Source organism: Haliaeetus albicilla, chromosome 12 (assembly GCF_947461875.1).
Source record: "Haliaeetus albicilla chromosome 12, bHalAlb1.1, whole genome shotgun sequence".
NCBI lineage: Eukaryota > Metazoa > Chordata > Aves > Accipitriformes > Accipitridae > Haliaeetus > Haliaeetus albicilla.
The window spans coordinates 39515240-39535270 of record NC_091494.1 but is presented as its reverse complement, the minus strand read 5'-3'; the positions used below and the strand labels follow the sequence as shown (position 1 = coordinate 39535270).

General features: G+C 39.8%; 1 protein-coding gene across 2 annotated transcripts; it reads right to left on the bottom strand.

The window, feature by feature from the left end:
• Window positions 1-6881: 6881 nt before the first annotated feature.
• On the bottom strand, window positions 6882-16416 carry PSMD12 (proteasome 26S subunit, non-ATPase 12). Of its 2 annotated transcripts, none has more exons than XM_069799327.1 (11): window positions 16222-16416; window positions 14359-14418; window positions 13987-14115; window positions 12459-12566; window positions 11393-11497; window positions 10799-10948; window positions 10495-10629; window positions 9819-9931; window positions 9256-9430; window positions 8663-8740; window positions 6882-7326 (listed from the first exon to the last, which is right to left on the bottom strand). In XM_069799327.1, exons 1-11 carry the CDS (start codon window positions 16327-16329, stop codon window positions 7117-7119), a joined length of 1371 nt encoding a protein of 456 aa, XP_069655428.1. In that variant the 5' UTR covers window positions 16330-16416; the 3' UTR covers window positions 6882-7116. The 2 variants fall into 2 exon arrangements, 1 of the variants encoding a protein (XP_069655428.1); XR_011327276.1 differs by having other exon boundaries at window positions 7273-7326; window positions 8663-8795.
• Between the last annotated feature and the right edge of the window lie 3615 nt (window positions 16417-20031).

Sequence of the window (20031 nt, the reverse complement as noted above, 5' to 3'; positions counted from 1 at the left end):
TACCTCTACACGCACGCAGCAAGCGCCAAGCCCGCCGCGGGGAGAGGCGCTGCGCGGCCGCGGAACCGGCGCGGACCCCGTTCTCCTCAGGCAGGGTATGAGGTGCGCACACGCGTAGAGAAGGTCCCGCCCGGTAAGCTGCGAGACGAAGTCCACCTGTGCTGAAAGCGGGGTTTTTTTCTCTTTTTTTCTCGCGGTTATTCTACTGTTGTGGGAGGTTTTTTGGTGGTTTGTTGGGTTTGGGGTTTTGGTTTTGTTTTTTTTTTTAAAGTTACTGCCCTTAAACTTGCAGAAACCCGGGTCTGTGTGCGAAGGCTGCGGCCAGGTCATGGAACAGCTCGCGTTGTACATCGTGTTTTAAAACCCCATCTGCTTTTGCTGAAGGACTGTTGGTAATGCGTTTCTGGCTGCGCATGAATCCCAGAAACTGCTTTGCATAACAGTTTTATTTTCACGGAGTAATCTTCCCTGTTAGCTGTGTTTTCAAAATGTTTGGCAATCAATTCTTAATACCTATGCTGTTTTGCAAACTGGCTTTTTCAAGGCGTTACTGGCTCAGCTGCCATGGATGGGTGCCCCTCGCTCTGCATAGGCCATCGTGCTTTAGGGCAAAGTGGACGAGAAATTGGGGGAAAGCAGCTTACTTTGGGATCTTAATAAAGTTTATCAACAAAACAGGATTTCAGTGTTTTTAAAAAACTTTTCCTTCTACTTTAATTAAAGTAAGATCCAGATCATTTTAGTATTGGATTTTCCTAAATACATTTATATTTAAATTTACATTTAACGCCTCCTAACTCTTTGAAGAATAACCACCAGCCAAGTCTCTGATGCATTGCCACTGCAAGAAGATACTTGTGCCCAAGCATATTTTCAATATTCATCAGCAATGCATTTATAAAGAGAGAGCTCCTTGCAAAAATGTAAATGCAGAAGGAAATAAACTTAAAGAAATCCTTTGCATTTGCAGCCCCAGACTTAAATCAGTCCACTTTTTAACTCAACTTTATAAATATGGTGGGAAGTATAGTTAACTGTTTCAGTGCCCTCCAGGAGGCCGTGCCAGAGGGGAGTGTCGTTGGTCCCAGCCTCAACCCAGGAGACGCCATTTCAGGAGGACAAAAACACTCCTGTGGAGCCTGCCGAAGGCCATGTCTGCTGGTCCGCGGCTGCCCGCCTTGGACACCGTCTCCAGTGAGGCTACAGGGTGTGCTGGGACTCTTTAGTGTTCTCCATGGGCACTGTGCAAGGAACAGGGCAGCTTTGGTGGATCAGATAAAGGTGAAACCATGTTAAGGATCTAACTAACTTTGTGTCTCGTTCAGTCCAGATTGCTGAAGTAGAATTAGTCCTTTTGTTTTGGAGGTTGATTGTGTTTGGTTCCTAGTGAGCTTCTGTATTACTGATAAATTTTTCTGTTGCAAGATGCAAGGAAGGTTTCCTTTAAAATAAATGATCATTTTAAAAAAGCAGTGGAAAACAGAATGAGTTTTATATGTGTGTATGTATCTAAAAATATGCATGTATCCTCTGGAGTTTAGTTTGGGGCAAGACAGAAATTTGCTGGGTTTATTTTTCACATAAGCTGTCGTTAACTTTGGCGTCCATTTGTTCTGACAGTATTTGTTTATACTGTGCTAGGAAAAAAATTGTGTGGCTAGTGACCGAGTTATACAGAGTAGGATTTGTTCAATGACCAACACAATTTTTATTGCTATCAGTCTCTGTTGTTCTAAAGTTCCTAGATTGAAGTACTGAAAGGCAAAGACTGCTGTAAAAAGATGGCAACTCTGCACTGTAGAAACAGTCCAGAAAGGAGCTGGGGAAAGACTATGGCAGCAGGGGAATCCCCCATCTCAAAAAAAGTGCTGTGTATATAACACAACATGGAGACTGTGCCCTTACACCCACTGCTTTTTATGATCTTACTTAAATTAAACCTCTTAGCCCCCATATGAAGTAGGTTTTACTCTATTTTGTAGACTGGTTAATTGTATTGCAGAAACCCTCAGTGGACATGCCAGAGGCTACAGAGGGAGCCAGCAGCTTTGAGATGGGGTTGGCTGCCAAGCACTATTTTGTTCCAAGTACTGCCCCTGAGCCTGCAAGATTGGAGTAACTGTATTATTTCTATGTGGTGCCCCCTCCAAGCTCTTTTATCGTCTTCTTGACCAGATAGAAAGATGAAGACTGTTGGTCCAAAACAAATCTGGGCCCCAGGCACTCATTAACCTTGGAAATTCTGCTCAAAGTGCAAATTGTGCAGCAACTGGCTTAGAGGATGAGATTCTAAATCCAAAGGGCCTTAATGTAACTAAACTTCAGTTTCAGAGCCAATTCTATCGTAACAGCACAGAAGGCAGAGTATGCCACCAGCAACCGGTTATACACTACATGGGAAGAAAGAGACTTCTTGTGGCTTTTGTTGACATGTTTCAATACAGTATTAAAGGATAATTTAAGGAAATAACCTTATAATATTAGCTGCTACTGTGGGAGGGACTCCACAAGATGTCTCTTCTTCTCTCCTTGATGTGTATTACCCCAGTGGAAGCTGCAATTTTGGCTTCCAATCTCTGCTGTCAAACACGTCATTCCCAACTCTACAGGCAGAGTTGACAAGCCCAGTCTTCACTCAGCATTGGGCTAGGCACAGAAACAGATGCGTTACGTGCTGACTACTGGCTTGCATTTCCAGAATTGTCCAGACTTCCCAAACTCCTGGAATCCCTATGTGCTATGCTCGCTAATGGGATTTCATGACAAGATGAGAGCTCACAGCACTAGGCTTCTGGTGAGGAATGTGGGTTTTTGCACTGGTTGCAGCACACTCTCTTTTGCCCAAGGAGACCAAAAGCAGCTGGTCACATGGAGTCTGGGAGCAGAAGAAAAGCAACAGTATATGTTGCAAATATAAGAAATGCCAAAGGCACAATGGAGAGGCATGAGATAGGAACAAAAACAATTAATGTCTGCTCAGCATCATGAGACTTCACGGGACTCAGATCCTCAAAAGCCTAACAGTGATATTTCCAGGGACTTGTTATAATGGTAAGATTAAAACAAAAAATGAAACAAAAAAAACCCTCCAACAAATGCAGCAATACCAAATTCAATTCCACTTCTACATTTTTTAAGATTTCGAAACCTTTCAGATCCGAAAATTGCAATTTCCTGCTGGAAGTTTAGAAAGCCCAATCTCCCAGGGACCATTACTGCAAGGAAGCCCTGTACAGAAGGCACTAACACATCCAGCCTCCCTACCCTTAAGTCAGGATTCTGTAAAGGATGACTGTTCACAGGACTTCTCCCTATTCTGTGAAGCTAGGAGCCATGCCCAGGTCCTTGGAGAATCTAGGCTTCTTGCCAAAAAAGAGGAGTTTGAAAACCTGGGGCCACTCAGGGCTGCTAGGCTCCCTGCCACGAAGCTAAGATCTGAGCAGAGCTCTGAAAGGTGTGGCACAGATTCTGGAAGAGTTGGGAACTCTGAAACCCTTACTTGCTTCAGGGCTAATGGAGAGCTGGTAGCCAAAAAACCCTAGAGTCCTGGCTCGCCCATGAGCTGCACAATTGGAATCACAGCTATAGCTTGGTTTCTACATTATCAAAACAAAACTATTTTAATCATTTCAAACTTACACTGCTGCTTTTTTTATTTCTCAGACTTTTGCTTTCACAGGAAATTCAGAAAATCAATTTCCATTCTATGATAAAGTTCACTCCTGTTTCTGGGAACTGGCATTTCTTGAATTCCAATACAGAAAACACTATTTTCGATCAGCTCCACTCATGACGTCTAACTTCAGAATACAGGAAAAACCATTACAATTAACATGTACAAGTAATAAGCACATTATACATTCAGCACCGAATTGCCTCCCTGACCCTGTAGCCTAACGTCCCAGCAGGCATTTTGAGCAGTTTTCACCTCTGAGAAACAAAACAGGAGTCCTTTCTCAATAGTAAGTTCCAGACTGATTGCAGTAATAGCAGCAATGTTTTTATTGTCTTAGCACACTGGACCTTTATAAATTTTTTTAACTCCCTCAGAAGCAGCAATCATGGGAAACTAACAGAAGTGCTTTACCCTCTGCCACAAACAAGTCAGTGGTAGACGTGAGGTTAGATAGCAGCAGTTAATTCTTAGTCTTACTAAACAATAAAGCAGACTGTTTCTAGGCAGCCATTAATGTCTGATTATTAGGGTGAAGAGTAGCAAGTTTTGATTTTCCAGCATGAAAATTCCCCTGGAATTCCTCCAGAGTCCTCTAATGAATAGATGATCTCAACTTTAATCTTACTTCATAATTATCCAAGGATAACATTTCTTCAGTGTGGACTCTTTAAACACATACAATTTCTAGAACAAGTAATATTCAAACTAATTCATTTTTCCTTTGATCCACAAAATGAGTGTTGAGAAGCAAACAGCAATAAGGGGATGTTGAGGGTACATTTGAGGAGGTAGGAACTACAAAGTTCAGATTAATGCGATGGTTTGATCCCACACTGTCAAGATCAAAGATCTTCAATCTCAGTGCATTTTTCTAAGAAGCCAGCATGCCTTATATTGGCCTTTAAATTGCTCATGGAGTTATATCTGACATATATCTGCATTCTTGAGATGAACTAACACCAAAAGTTTACAGCTTGTCTTTTTTCTTAGCAACCTGAATGTGGCAACCTTCTCCAGAGAGACTCGAGATATACTCCTTTCATTTCCATTAATAGTAGTCTGCCAACACACACACACACAAAAAAAAAACCAACAAAAAAAAAACCAACCAAAAATACAAAACTCCAGGCTAAATGAATACATTCTTTTCCACTTTTCCACTCACTCACTCGGGCTTACCATACAGCCTAATAACACTACAATTTTGTTTTAAAACTCCTCTTTTAACTTTGTGATGTGTGGGGAGGGAAATGCTGAGGGATTCTTGCTTCTGGCACCAAATACTAGGTACACAACAGGTGTATCTCACTCTGAGGACAGAGTTAAGTAGGGAGTTTGCCTTGGGCAGTATGTTGTCAAACCAAGATGAAGGTGTTGTAAGTGAACTCAGTGAGGACAAAAATCTGTTTCAGACCAAAAGACAAAAAGCTTGATCATTGTGGATCTTTGGTATGAATACAGACCATGAAAGTGAACCTTCATAATCCCTCTGAATTGAGTTTTAAGGAGATACCTGGACTGTTGAAAGGTAAGAGTACTTCCATGTCCTTTCTAATGCTGACAGCAAAAGGTAGTTGCAAGGGGAGAGAAACCACCTCCTCTTCCTCTCTTCAACAAACTCATGCTCTAAATGCAATCAAAGGCAGCAGAGAGGGATATAGCTAGGCCAGAGAGGGAGCAGGATCCACAAGAACACCAGAAAGTAGGGCCAGGGAACCAGTGAACTATTCGACTCTAGGATAAAAAGGGAAAGAGGGTTGGCTGAGGAAACAGGTCCAATATCTCTCATCTGGCAGAAGTGTCAGAGAGTCTATAAGCTTCAATGCTTGGGGTTAAAGATTCCAGACCAGATTTGCAAATGGAAGAAAAAGGTTTATGATAAGAAGAACAGGGAGAGGCAAGTTCCCACTTGCCCTGATGACCCGTTGTTGTCCTTCCTGATACCTCTTGCCTCAGTTTCCAGAAGATTGATTTTTTTCAATTGACAAGGTCAAAACTGAAGTTACCTTGTTCATCATCCTAGCAGCAGCCAGTTTTGCTCATGCTAGCTACTAAGGCTAGCCTTGCAAAGACCAGTACATCCCATTCTTAGATATGGTTGTGACAAGATTTTACACAACTCGTACAATTGGGATTATAATGCAAGTTAGGAAGTTAGATAGTAAGCATTCTACGCGTTCTGAAGTCTGCTCCTCTTTCTCCCTTCCCTCACTGATAGTTCAGCTGCTTTTTTGTTGCCTAAATGCAGCGAGCCAGATTGGTATGGCTTGATAAAGTTACAAGCGTCTGAAATGACATTCCCAAGCTATGTCCAAAGTCTACATTTCAAATGCAAATCACTGCTTAGAAGCTTCCATCTTTTCCTGTCCCTTCACAGACCTCCCTCACTCAAAATCACTGTCTAAAGTTTCCTGACTTACTGTGTATTCATATGATAATTACCTGTGCTAAGAGTGTTAGTCTGAATGAAGTTCAAACTGTATGCTGTTAAAGAGATAGGATTTATATACATCTCAATACATCATTTACAATTATAGTGTCTACCCCACTAATTAGGAACAGAATAGTTAGTTATGGCTATCATTAAATATCATTAAAAACTAGAGTAAATTCAATAAAATTCCATTGATTCTTACTATACTCTTTGTGCTACTATTTTACTTTCTTAAAAAAAAACGGAACAGGGACATGGGGAAAAGTCTACAGCTTCCCTCCATTACAAGTAGGTTAAAGCAAGTAATAGGATGTTATCTTCTCTGTATATAACACATTCAATTATAAGAAGCAGCAGCTTTGAAGGACTATCTTAGCTAATTGCATAATTGCTATTGTAGCCATCACAAACTGTAACGACAAAATAGTAAAAATTAGTGATTTGCACCAAGCAGAAAGGATTCAGGCAGATTTCTCAGTCAGTTCAGAATTAATTAATAAAGTCTATCTGTAGTCCCAAATCACAAGAAATAGCATTATTCTTAAGCATGAACATCCAGAATTTTGTTCAAACAGTATCTTGACATAACATTACAATATTATCATTATGAATTACCTGAATGCATGCTATTGTAAAACCCTAGGATTTTATTATTTACAGTATATCCTCTCAATCACAGCCTCAAAAATAGCCCTGTAATGAAATAACCACAGAAAGATGTGTTAGACAGATAAAAGTATACATGGAAAAGAATAAATCACAAGACTACTATTATACAGACAATACAGTTTTATTATGTTCTTTCACCAATTGTAGCAAAAACATTTAACAACTGAATGAATCATCAAGGGAACTTAATTGCCAACAGGAATTTCAGAATTATGTTCTAAAATTTAGACCAGGAAGGCTTGACAAGGAGAAAACAAACCATATACACACCATAATAATAGTCTCTATTATGAAGATTTAATGCCTTCTTTAAAAGCACTGAGATTATTGAGGCACCTTACTGCAGGTTATGTATCATCTCCTCTTTGGCAATGAGATGTGTGGTTTTGTTAACTAGGGCCATTAGTGAGTTGAGCTTGTGAGACCAGTCATTGAGTATGTTGTTTGGGTCCTTAGGCCTCTGAAAATTGATAATTCCTGCCAGCCTGTCTACTTTAGCAAAGATGGTCTTATTAACTACTAGGTTAGACAGAAACTCCTCCGATTCCTGTAAAGACAAACAGCACCAAGTCAAGAAAATAGCATTTTTATCTACAAAACGCCAGAATTCCTCCCAAACAGCATTAAAGCACAAGGAACAAGATTTTCTTTGTACTTAACAGAAATACAGCTGTATTAATATTGTACTTACAAAAAACCACACAATAATATTACACATGTTGGCACTGCAAGGTATTGGCATGGTCTTTTTTTTTTTTCCCCATTTGACCTATATTTGATTATCTTTCATGAAATTAAAAGTTTCTATTACTACACCAACAGACTTTTACAATTTGGAGTACTTGGCTACAGAGATATCGAAACAAGCTGTCTGACAAGCAAGGCATAGGAAGATCCGTGTGAATTACTGACCACTGTCAAAGAAGGTTTATTCCAAGTTTGTGGACAAGAGCAGATTTAATTAAAAGACAGTAGGGTAAAGCTTTTCATTTGCACTCGACATACCAATATGCCATGATGTACGAATCTTTTTGGAAAGCTCTTGAAAACACAAAGGGTGATGACAGCAAGACTACTCCACCCCATGTTCCCAAAGTACAACCATCTATAAACAGGGACATTTAAAGGTGAGAAACCCTGTACCTTCAGTCAGTTTTAATCACCCATTGACAAGAACTTTTTAACACTGAAACACAAGACAAGAAGTTCCAGCATTTAAATGAGACCTTGAATATAAATGAATTTTATGAGCAGCTTTTGCCTTACAGGCACATGCATCATGAAATTGAGTTCTGCCTGGATTAAAAAACAGTTTTCTAACTCCCATAAAGGCATGAAAATACACTCAGGTCTTCATATTGACTAGTAAAGTGACAAATATTCAAATTAATACTATTACTCCCAATAGACTTTTACACTACTTCTCATAAAAAGAACCCTACGAACTAAAGTTCAGTTAATGCTCCCTGTATATCACTATAGCACACTTGGTTCTCCCTGTAAGAGCTGAAAAGCACTGGTAACACAAACAGGGGAATTAGACTAAGGATGAAGCCAGGAGAGCCGCAAGGATAATACAAAGACAGATATATATAGATACGATGATAGATACTATATCCATGAACATTCATAAACACACAAGTGTAAACCCTGAGAATTTTGTACCAAGCAGCATATTTCTACAGTGCTACTTCTTTCTGCATTGTCTGTAAAACAATGCAATGATGATTTATGGCATCACTTACAGAGCTTTTTAAGCTAAAAAGAGAAGTCAAATTAAAAGAGAATGTTACTCTGCTGCATACTTACATTATTGGCACAAACACATGCACACATACACTTCCACATTCTTTATACAGAAGGATAAGCAAAGCAACACTTACATCAACGGAGAGATCCAGGAGCTGTGCCATTCTCTTCATTGTAATTCTGGTATAATATTTAGCCATTATTCTAATATTCTGGAATAAAAGTGTTCAGAGTAGAGGGTTATGTTCAAAAAATAATTGAAGCAGGCTGCAAAAATATAAAAGTCAATGTTAAAAGCAGATTAGGAGCTGTAGTGCTCTAACAGCAGTCCAGCATAAGGTACGTGAGGGAGTTGTGAACAAACAGTTCTTTTGCTTGTAAAAGGTGTAAAAGTCTCTACATGACAAATTATTAAGTAATGAAATCAACTAATTATGAATTTAATACAAAGCACAACTTTCAAGTTTCTGCTCTATTGAAATGTGAACGCTAAATCTCACACTTTGAGTGCAACTTTTTTCTGGCAACTGTGCCAAATACCTATCTATAATAAAGATACACAAGCAAATACAATGTTGAAAATATAACACAATGGAAAAGGCAACTTTTCTGATGCTTTACTATATACTTCTTCTGTTTCTCTTTGTAACTAAAATATGGCAAGCGAAAAGCATTTTTAGTTGAGGCACTGAATATATAGCTAATGCTTAAAGACAGCCATACTTACATGTTCCACAACTCTATTCTTTAAATCTTTCCATCTCTTTTCACCTTCCTCTGTACAGCCAAAAACATCTGTTGCAGGACTGTCAAGGGATCCTTCTCTCAATTCTTTCCCGTATTCTTCAACTAGGGCAGTCCATCGCATCAATTCCATGGTGGTAAATAGTTTTAGGAGGTCTCTAAATGGTTTAGTAAAGTTGATTTACAATCCTGTATTAATAAGGCTCATTTCATACTTAAATAGATTAAAGAAATAATGTTAAATGTTTTCATTTTATTACCATTAATATGCATTGTTCTTCATTAATATACTCTGTAATACTTCACGCTATCGGGGGCAGCTCAAGTCAGACTGTGTTTCTAATAAATATCTTTCTCTTATAAAGAGACACTTATTTTAATGTAGAACTTGCACAATCATGAAAATTTTGCAGTATTTTTCATACAGCATTAAATTCTGAGATGCTTACAGCAGACTTAGCATAAAGAGACTTCACTTGCACAGTTGATTTGAGAGAGACGCTTTTTTTTTTTACCTAAGAATTGTTTATTAGAAAGCATACTTACTTATACTTCGGGATTTCTTCTAGCTTTTTGTCACTACTAATTCTGTGCACCAAATCAGATTGTTCGTTGTCGTAAGGTGAAAGAATAACATAAAGAACAACGCTCTTCAGTGCCTGTTTAAGAGGAAAGAGTGTGGTTTTTTCCCATAATTAAACAGAGGAATTGAAAACACTGCTCACAATGCTTAGAGTTTCCCATGTAAAAGGCTTAAGCCCAATGTATTAAGAAGTTAAGGTGAAATTGATGTCATCTTGCAGAAATGAACCTTCATTCAAAGTGATACATTTAAATTGATTCAGGTCAACTAAAATTCTAGTATTTAAAATAAATACATGAAAAAGAATCTTTTGATATACATAATATCTGTTGTGCATACACAACAGTATCAATTAGACCACACTTGCACAGCTGTTTCTCATTTCCGCACTTGTACAAAACAGACAAGACATTCTCAAGATTTCAAAGACAATATAATGATGATGTTAGTTATAAATATTCATTTGAAATCAACCTTATTATATCAGGTTTTAACTAACCAATTTGTTAATATAGCCATTAAAAAAAATTAAGAACAACAGACCGATGAGCTATTTAATCTGCTGTGAATTGATCTGGTAATGAAATGGCTACTTGCCACATGAAAATACAGACATTTTCTATGTAACGTTTTTTTTACCTGCTGCCACTTTTCACTTTCAGCCTGGATACATGGAGTATCATAAATGGCTCTGTAGTGCTTACAGATGGAGAGGTAGGAGCCTTCATGTTGATCCAGCTGGATCATTAAGTTGTAGTATTTCAACTTTAGTTTCTGAAACAGTATCAAACAGCAAAATTAATACAGCTCCATGAATCATGTAAATGAAATACAACTCAATCCCAAAAACAGAGGGATTCAAATACACTTGGACCTGAAGAGAGGCATGTCAGATAAAAATTGGGATGGGTTGGGGAGAAAGAGAAATCCTCCAATGACTTACTTCTGTGTTTTCTTCTTGAAAAAATTTTGTATTAATTTTTTTGCTGATAATTTGAGTCCGTATATAGTCTTTTACAGCTAGACAGAGTCTCATCTGCTCCAAGATAAATTCTACACGTTCTTTCTTTTCCATTGAACCATAGGTTTCCACCTAAAATGAAAAGGTAACTATTTAACACTGTCAAAGTCAAATCAAGTGAAGTCGTAACTACACAAGAAGAGTGGGAGATTGTCAGGGGAGGAAAACAAAACAAAACAAAACAGAAGAAACAGCTATTCCAGAGCAAGTGAAAACAGGAAAAGGTTATTCCATTTTAAATCAGAGCCCCCACTTAGACCGGAAGAATCTACTAACACTAAACTCAATGCGCTACTTAGAGAATTGAGATCTGTTTTCCAAATAGGAAAAATTCTATGTAACCTAACCACGAGACTAACAAAAGCAGTTAAAACTGAATTACACTTCCCTAATAACAGTTAATCTAATTCCAGGCATTTCTGCAGATATACCTGATTAAGTTTCTAAACAATAATCTAAGAGCAGTCAGAATTAATTTTTATTGCTGACGCAATTTTGCGTTACAAGGCATGTTACCTGCAATTCTTGCAGAATAGAGGCAGCCTCTTTCACTTCCCCATTCTGTTCTTTTATTGTTGCAAGTGTCTTTGTCAGGCGAGCACGTTCAATTTCCACATATATCTGAAATCAGAAGTAGTAGTTTAAAAATTGGAATTTTCTAAAGAAGAGTGCAAACTCTAAGACCAGAACCCCACTAAGACATATATTTGATGTTTTCATATAACCAATTAATTCCTTGTGTATCCATACACTCTACGGACACTATCCACAATATACACAGATAAAATATGACGGATAGTTGACACAGCAGAAGTATTTGGACCAAATTAATCTAAAAATTAACGTCTAAATTCATCTGCCATTCTTTAAGCAAACATAAAAGGATGCGCACTGTGAATGAAGTATTAGGTATTTTGTCTGCTAAAATATACTGAAACAGATACGAAGTTAAGACTTTAATGGTTCATTTGTACTAAGTACTACCATTCACATTATTTCACTAACTCCTAACCAGCCATAAATCAACAATACTTGCTTACTAACAATTTAGATTAACTTTGAACAGATAAAAGCTGTAACATTAATACAGATTTGCCTTAATCCAGAATTATTTATTTTCTTAAAGCAAAAGGAATATTATGTAAGTAATTAACTTGATGTAATGCTTTGATATCACCTACTGGTTACCCTAACTGTACGTAACACCTTGTAAGTGCAGGAGAAATTAAACTAAACTTGCCCATTTTTCTAACAATTTCAAATATGTAACATTTTAAAAAGCAAAAAATAAATGGCGTTCTAGAACTCTGAAATGTATTATTAATTATATTAATAATATGTCCAAATATCTGCATAATGCAAATATCACCAGTGTTTCAGCAAATTATTTAAATATAAAATCTGGAAAATATTTGCAGTCTTTGGAAAGAAATACACTACTTGGCTTCTCAGGTTAATTTAAAAATTACTTTTGCTCTTATTTGAACAAGATTAAAAAATAATGTTAGGAAGCTATGCTTTTAAAGAAGGTGAACATTTTTATTCTACCTTTTAGACATTCAGTCTTAAAACAAAATCTTACTTTTCCTTCTGTAACCATACGCAACGTGTCAATTAAGCGCAGTTTGACTGGTAAGTCTGTGATGTCTTCAACGTAAGTGCAGCACTGCTGGACCATTTTAGCAACTGCCTAGTACAATAACAGAAAAGAACATACTGCGTTTTCAGATTTCACAAATGCATTCAAACTGTAACACTCAGAGATAAGTACCAGATAGTTTCATATCATACTAAAGAGACTCATTTCAACAAAAAGCATGCAAGATACATCTCATTACTTTGGTTCATAAAAACATGTAAAATGATGCTACCAACTGATGCTAGAAGACAAATGTGATGCTGTCCTGTCATTTCTTTCATCTCAGTTTTTCCCATGATATTCAAAATAGTTCATCCTATGCAGTTCTCTCTTGAAAAGTAGTACTCCTCTTCTACCAAATCCACACGACTCTCACACGGACTGACAAAACTTGCCTGTTTGCCCTAAGACCTGCATGGCTAAAGGGAAGGTACATCTTCTCTTAAGTGTATGCACTAGCCATTCTCTTTAGGACACCTGTAGATTTTTCAGGAAGGACACCTGTAGATTTTTCAGGAAGGGAAGGAAGAGGGGTAATTATTTCTGACTGATGCTTTTCCATCTCTGCATATTCCCAAACAGGCACTAATAAGCTAGCATCCTTCAGTGGCAAGCACAGGTATTGGAATATGTTCTTCTGGTAACAACACTGACAAAGCTGTTACAATTATTATTAAAATACCTACTTCTGGGAAAGAAAAACAAAAAACAAAAAACAAAAGCAAACAGAATGAAACTTCTAGAAACTTCTTCCTCAAGAAGAAAATTCAGCTGAAATGACCCAAGTCTTCAACCACAGTTTGTTCAAGTTAGAGAACTAAACTGTACTCTACTTGTATACAAACTCCTAAAGTTTCTGCACATTAAAAGGTAGCTAACCTTTTTCTTCCTAAAGCAATGATGCCTTTAAAATTACCTGTTGCTGACTTCTAATTAAGTCAAACTAAACACAGTGCAATATATGTTGTACCTTCTTAAATGCAAGTGCTTTCAGCTATCCTGATACCTGATTTCTCACAGAACTGCATTCCAGAGTATCACAGTTTCAAAAGCAAGTATGTAAAGCATACACTTTATTCGATCACAATAAATTACAATAACTCTGTTTAATGTACACCTCACGTGAACATAAAAATTAAGAATACGTTTACAATACAGACTGCAGAAGAGTGTAAAGATGAACTACCATCTAAAAGCACTGGTATGCATGAAAGCAGTAAAGTCACAGCTGTGTTGCCAGGAATGGCAAGCTGGACCACACAGAGCTCAGGCACAAGGTGAAGACAAATTCCAGACCTCAGTTTCATTACTGGCTTTCATATGTCTAGCAAAAAATGTCAACAGAAGCTATTTACAATATATTCAGCCAGGTGCTACAAAGCCAGGAAAGTCCCTACCCACAAGGGGGAATTAGATATATAATACAGCTCAAAACATAACTTCATTTTTTGTTTCAAAGGATTAAATTCACCTGTTTTAACTGACTTCTTCTCTTTGATAGGAGAATAATATTTTCATTAAGAGCATCCCAGTCTTTAGCTTCGTAACACATTTTCACTATAGCAACTAAGATACGGGATGTGGAGACCATGTCAGATGCCTGTAACAAACAAACACCATATTAGTGATGGGATAAACAACCTGCAGACCTCTATCACTTGCACTTCTGTTATAGCAAGGGAAAAAAAAAAGATTACATCTAGCCCGTTGATTTTCTTTTAAAAGAAAAGAACAACAGAGAAAGACTGATACTCTAATTCCTTTCAGGACTTTAAGGCACCGGAACAAGGGGGGGGGTATAGGACAATCCAGCATAAATGTTGGGACACTATACGCTACTTACCGTTCGTGTTTGTTTTTCCAAGGAGAGAAGGTTTTCAATTACTTCCTGCAATCTTCCTTCCTAATGTGATAGGCAAAGAATTATCACCATGAGTGGAGAACACAATTCAGTTTAAATTGAGAGTAGCTCTAATTATCATGCAAGTAAAAACCATAAACGAGCCTGTACACTCATCTTTAAGGTGTTTTTTTCCTTAAAAAAAGAAATATATATAGCACTGACTTTAAATATATGGTTCTACACACAGATTAAACTGGAAAAGTACTAGTTCCATTTTTGCCCAATACATGCTATAAGTTGTCTGTCTAGTGCAAGAAACCTAGCAAGTTTCAGACAGGTTTGGTTAGCTGAAATTCACCGAGCTAGATGGAAGACTGATCTTCCTAGCCAAAACAACACTTTAAGTGAGAATAGATATGCAATTAGATACCTTGGCCAAAAAATTGGTTTACTATTACTTTCATCCACATTCATCATATCTTAATTACAGCATATTTTAGAAAGCATAAACTACATGCTTTACAGCCTAAGCATGGAATTATAATAGTCCTGCTTTTTGGGTTTTGAGAACGATATTTGCCTTTATTTAGAAGAGTTAAAGATACCACAACGTACTTTTAGTCCTAAATTGTAATTCATAGCAAATATCTTGTAAAAAAAATGTTAATGTGGGAGAATTTTTAACAGCCCATGGCAACTGTGAGGCTGCAAAAAAAGGTTAGAAACTAGAAAATTAGTAACAAAAAAGAGAAAATTAAATTTGTTTCTAATACATACCTACCCTACCGAAATCTTTTAAATGATATATAATGGTTTGTAAAGGATGTGCTCTTACTGCCACAAAAATTTACATGTTACGCAGCAAAGAAACATGGTCATGGTGTCCATACCTACGCAAAGCTGTGCCCATGGGATAAAACACCTGTGCCTACTCTCCATACAGTACAGTCTTAGTGTAAGATGCAATTTACTTATCTTAAGGCTACTGCCTTCAGAATTCTACAATATGCTATACAGTACAACATGTCTATCGCAACGAGACACGTGGATCAAGCGGGGCATTTGCAGCATGTAAAGAATCAGATGCCATCCTACTGGGATAGAACATAACAGCAAATCCAATCTGTCTGTTCTGAGGTCTGAGATGCGTAAGAATCTCTACGCTACAGAACAAGTTCATAAAAGAAATCTTAAGATACAGCATACGCGTGATTACCTCTACGATCCCATCAGCAAGACAGTCTGTGGTCGCCTACGGCTGAGTGCACACACACTTTCGCTCGGCAGATGCCAGGCGCCCTATCAGCCTGCCGTGGCTCTGACCTTCCACTCCAGTCTCTCGGGGCACACACATAACCGAGTTAGAAGGACCCAAAGCGCTGCCTGTCTAACCTGACAGAGGATCAATTACACGGAGGCAGCTCTGGCACACAGCAGTCCTAGGATGAACAAGCACCTACGTGTCTGCCCAGCCGCGCTACCCTCGGAAAGTGGCATCGGGCAAAAGCCATGTCCCTTCTGGTGAACTCGGGCCTTCCTATCCCCTTACCGGCGAGGCTGCACCCTGACATCTCCTCTCGCCTCCCTCCTGCCCACCATCCTTCTGCCCCCCCGCCCCCTCCCCGTACACCGCCCATGAAATGGTGGAGCAGTCCCTACTTCCCCCCTTCCCCAACCCGGCACGGCAGGGCCCGAGCCCCGGACCCCTCAGCACCGGATCGGGTGACAAGAGGCGGCTGCCCGTCGCGCCTCACGTCCCCGTCCCCCCGCCGCCACCGGGCCGCCTCCCCGAGCGCGGCCTAGCGCGCCCCACGCCATGACTCAGCCCATCCGCACCGCCGGCCTTTCCCCCCTCCCCCTCACCTGCGCCAGCCGCTCGCACTCGGGCAGCCGCTGGTCCACCGTCGCGCTGTAATCCACCTCCATTTTCACGATACGGCCATCGGCCCGCTCCGCGCCGCCCTCCGCCATCTCCCCGGCCCCGCTCCGCTCCGCGTCCCCCCTCGAACACACACCGGAAGCCAGCCGGGTCCTGCGCGCAGGCACGGCCGGGGCAGCCCCGCGGAAGGCCCCCCGCCCCCTTACCCCGCACTGCGCCAAACAGGCGCTTGCCGGAGCCACCTCAGCCCGCCTCAGGACCCGGGGCGGGGCGGGGCGGGAGGGGAGGCGCCAGCTCTGAGGGGAGCGGCGGCCGCCGGCGGTTCTCGGCCTGCGGGCGGTCCCGGAGGCTGCTCCCGCCGCTTTGCCCCGGCCTGGCTCTCTCGGAGCCGTGTCCCGGGCTGAGGGAACCCCCCCACCAGCACCTAGGAAAGGGGAGGGAGGTGATAGATGCGGGGCGGTGACTTTTCATGGAGTCCAGTCACAGCCCTCGGCTTGCCCTGTGGCCTGCTGCCTCAGCAGGGGTGTGGGTTCCCAGCACAGTTGCCGCAGGCACGGTGTTGGTGGTGGCTTGTGTGTCAAAGAGCTTGAAACCTTGCTAGGGCCCTAGGGTGTAGGGTGGTGAGTCAGGAGGACCTTGGGTTTATGCTGTTTCCCCACGTTCTGAGAGAATCCTGCCACGTTGACGCGGTAGGCTGCACCGTGGTATGGCCTCTCTGGAGGACTCGGTGTGCGGTAGCTGGTGACTTCACCATGGTGATCTCAGTGTATCTCGGGTTCTAGCCTTGAGTCGTTTAATCATCTGGCATTGCTGGAGAGGTGAGGAAAAGATAGGAGACACAATGGTTTTTAAGAGCACAGAGATCCTGATCATAGCCAGTGTTGCACCGTGAACGTGTTTGATAAGCTGCTGTGAGGCATTGATGCAACACTTGCCATTGTAGATTGCCATCATTTCCCATTCCAATACAATTTCATATGCTAAAGAAGTTTTATTCACTGGAGAAATTCAGAGACTCAATCATGTTGCAAGCAAACAACTCGGAAGGAAACAATGATCAGTGAATGCCCTATGTCTTTGGATGTTATTTAAGACTCCCAGAAAATTACCGTGAAATTACATTGTGTTGTGTTACTTTATGACCATACCGCATACGCAACAACATGTTAATGTGTCAAAGAGGTATTTGAGATAACTATTTTAAATCTTTCACTTACAGAATTAAGACCTGAGTTACTACATCTGCTACACTGGTGTAAATATAGAATAATCAGTTAAGTGAATTCAGAGCTATAATACTGTATTTTGCAATTGTGTCCGATATATGCTTTCCAATTAGCACAGAACAGACCATGGACTTTGAGTCACTTTCTGTTTGAACTCAAACTTGATTTTAAAAGTCCAGTAACAATTTATCCATTATCCTTAATAGTTTTTTCGTTATTAATTGACCTAAGTGTTGAAAATATATGCATGTATCAGAGAGTGTATGAGTTGTTCTTTCCTAACTCTAGCTATTCACAAATTTTTACAGAGCTTTGATTATTTATTTTGAATTGTAGAATCTCATTCTTTTATTATCTCATCGTAATATTAGTACAATTTTACAGCCAGTGGATAGGGAGTGATGGCTTTCAGGGAAGTTAAAAGTTGGATTGAACATATTCCCATACACAGTAATTTTGGTTCAGGCAGTGAGTGAAACAGGAAGAAAATTAATGCATACTGCAACTGTTATCTTCCTTTACCTGCATGGCTGTGCTGGGAGACGAGGAGGCAGCTTTTGCCTCCAATGTAGACTTCTTGAATGGCTAAACCCCCCCTAAATTCTTATTCAAAAGCCCTTACTAAAATACCTGAAGACTTTTGCTGTCTCTTATTATGAAGCAACATTTTACTGACGCAAGTCCATCTGGAGTTAATGTTCAGCATGATTTAACATATGGGCTTTTTTTTCCCTCCAGGTCAAAAATGAAAGATGAGTGGAAAATGCCTTATTTTTACAACTGATCATAGAAAGCGTGTTGCAGAGGTAAGAGTAATAGTTTCTGACAATTCACAGAAAACAAAGAATCAAAATTGAGGCAGGCATGCTTGGCAGAAACTTCCTGGCTAGCTGGAGCTAGAAGTTTTCTTTCTCAGCATGTCCCTTAGAAAGCATTTGGTGAGCATGCTTTGTAGAAAGTCCCAGGACAGTAGTCATAGTAGGGAGTTGTAAAGGATATTGGTAGGGTCACTGTTTTTTTTCCCTGTGTGTGTGTGGAGGCAGCACAAGACTGAGCTGTGCCTGTGGCAATAAGTATGGGGTGACTGAATAATGTTTTGCTGTAGGTATGGGAAATAATTTTGGTTTCCATTTTGAGTAGCTTCTGGATTTGACACACTACTTTCTGCAGATCTGCATGCTTTGTTAGTTTAAACAGAGCTATAAGGTTTGGTTTATGTTGAAAGTACATAACAGATGATAAACTAGTTTAGGTCTTTCTCCTGTTTTTATTGAAATCAATGTCTTTGCCTGTAATTGGGTAGCATCAAGGCTCTATGCAAAGAAGTTCAGGTTTTTTACACAGCTTTTCAGCAGAAATCCAGAGGTACTGTTCCTAATGAACGACACTGCTAGCAAATCACTTAAAATAGAAGTAGGTGTTTTAGATCTGAATTTGGATTACGTCTCATCTATAGGTAATATCACAGGTATTGCCTTGTTTTGGCTATTTTGCGTAGAAGTTTCAGGAAAATATACTACCAACATTATGAATTATAGCTACAGTTTGGGCATTTATAAATGGCTATTGTCCATTTGACCTAGATTTGAGATAGAAGACTCATTAACCACATTGTTCATACCTCAGTTGAAAATCGAGACTGTTAACAGAGCTCCCAGATTCTCTATTTCTTTGTGTAGGTGTTTGCACTTCACTGGAAAGGCAGGGTATGTGAAATATCATGCCATTATTGCAATGGAATGGAAAAGTTATGTTGTTACCTCCACGAGATGGCACTGTGTCCCCTCTGGGCTAAAAATGAGACACACAGCTTGAAATGTACGTTCAGAAGCAATGAAAGGCAGAGGGTTTTTTGCTCTTTCTTGTTATGAAACACACATTTCATTGTAGTCCTAAATTCATCTTTAACTGTCCCAGATATGAAATTTCATCACTTCTATTTTTGCAAATATTTTCTATTTAAATGCAGATGTATATTTTACCATTATCTGTACAGTGCCTTGTATTTTTGTATCACTGTCACAGTGCTTCTCTGCGATACCTGCTTTATAGACGTTTAGAAGAGAGGAGGAGCAGCAATGGGAGCGTCTTATGATTTACCTGAGGTTGTGTCACAGTTTGGGGTTCTCAGCTGGTTTCAGAACTGGGTTCCTGTGCATACAAATTGTAACTTAATAGTGGGTAAATTTCTCTGAAAAACACAAAACCCGAGTGTATTAAAAAACGATTTAACTACCAAATTGCCTACTAAGTAGGAAAAAAAAAAAAAGTCCTCCTAAAACGGTTCTGGCTTTATTGTTCAGCTAGGAAGGAGGCACTTTTTCCCTGAACTTTCAGCGTGGCATTTCCAAGTAAATAGCTGATAGGAAAAAAGAGTTTTATTTGTGTTGCAAAATCTGCCGGCTGATAACGAAGGGCTGACCGAAAGGGAAATGGGTGAGGCCTGCACATCCTGTGTTCTGTCCCCCCCGCACGCTGTCCTTTCTTCTGCAAGGAGGGACGGGCGCGGAGACCTGGAGCTGGCTCCCCGGCGGTCTCACGGGGGCTCTCTTCTCTTACACCGCGTTG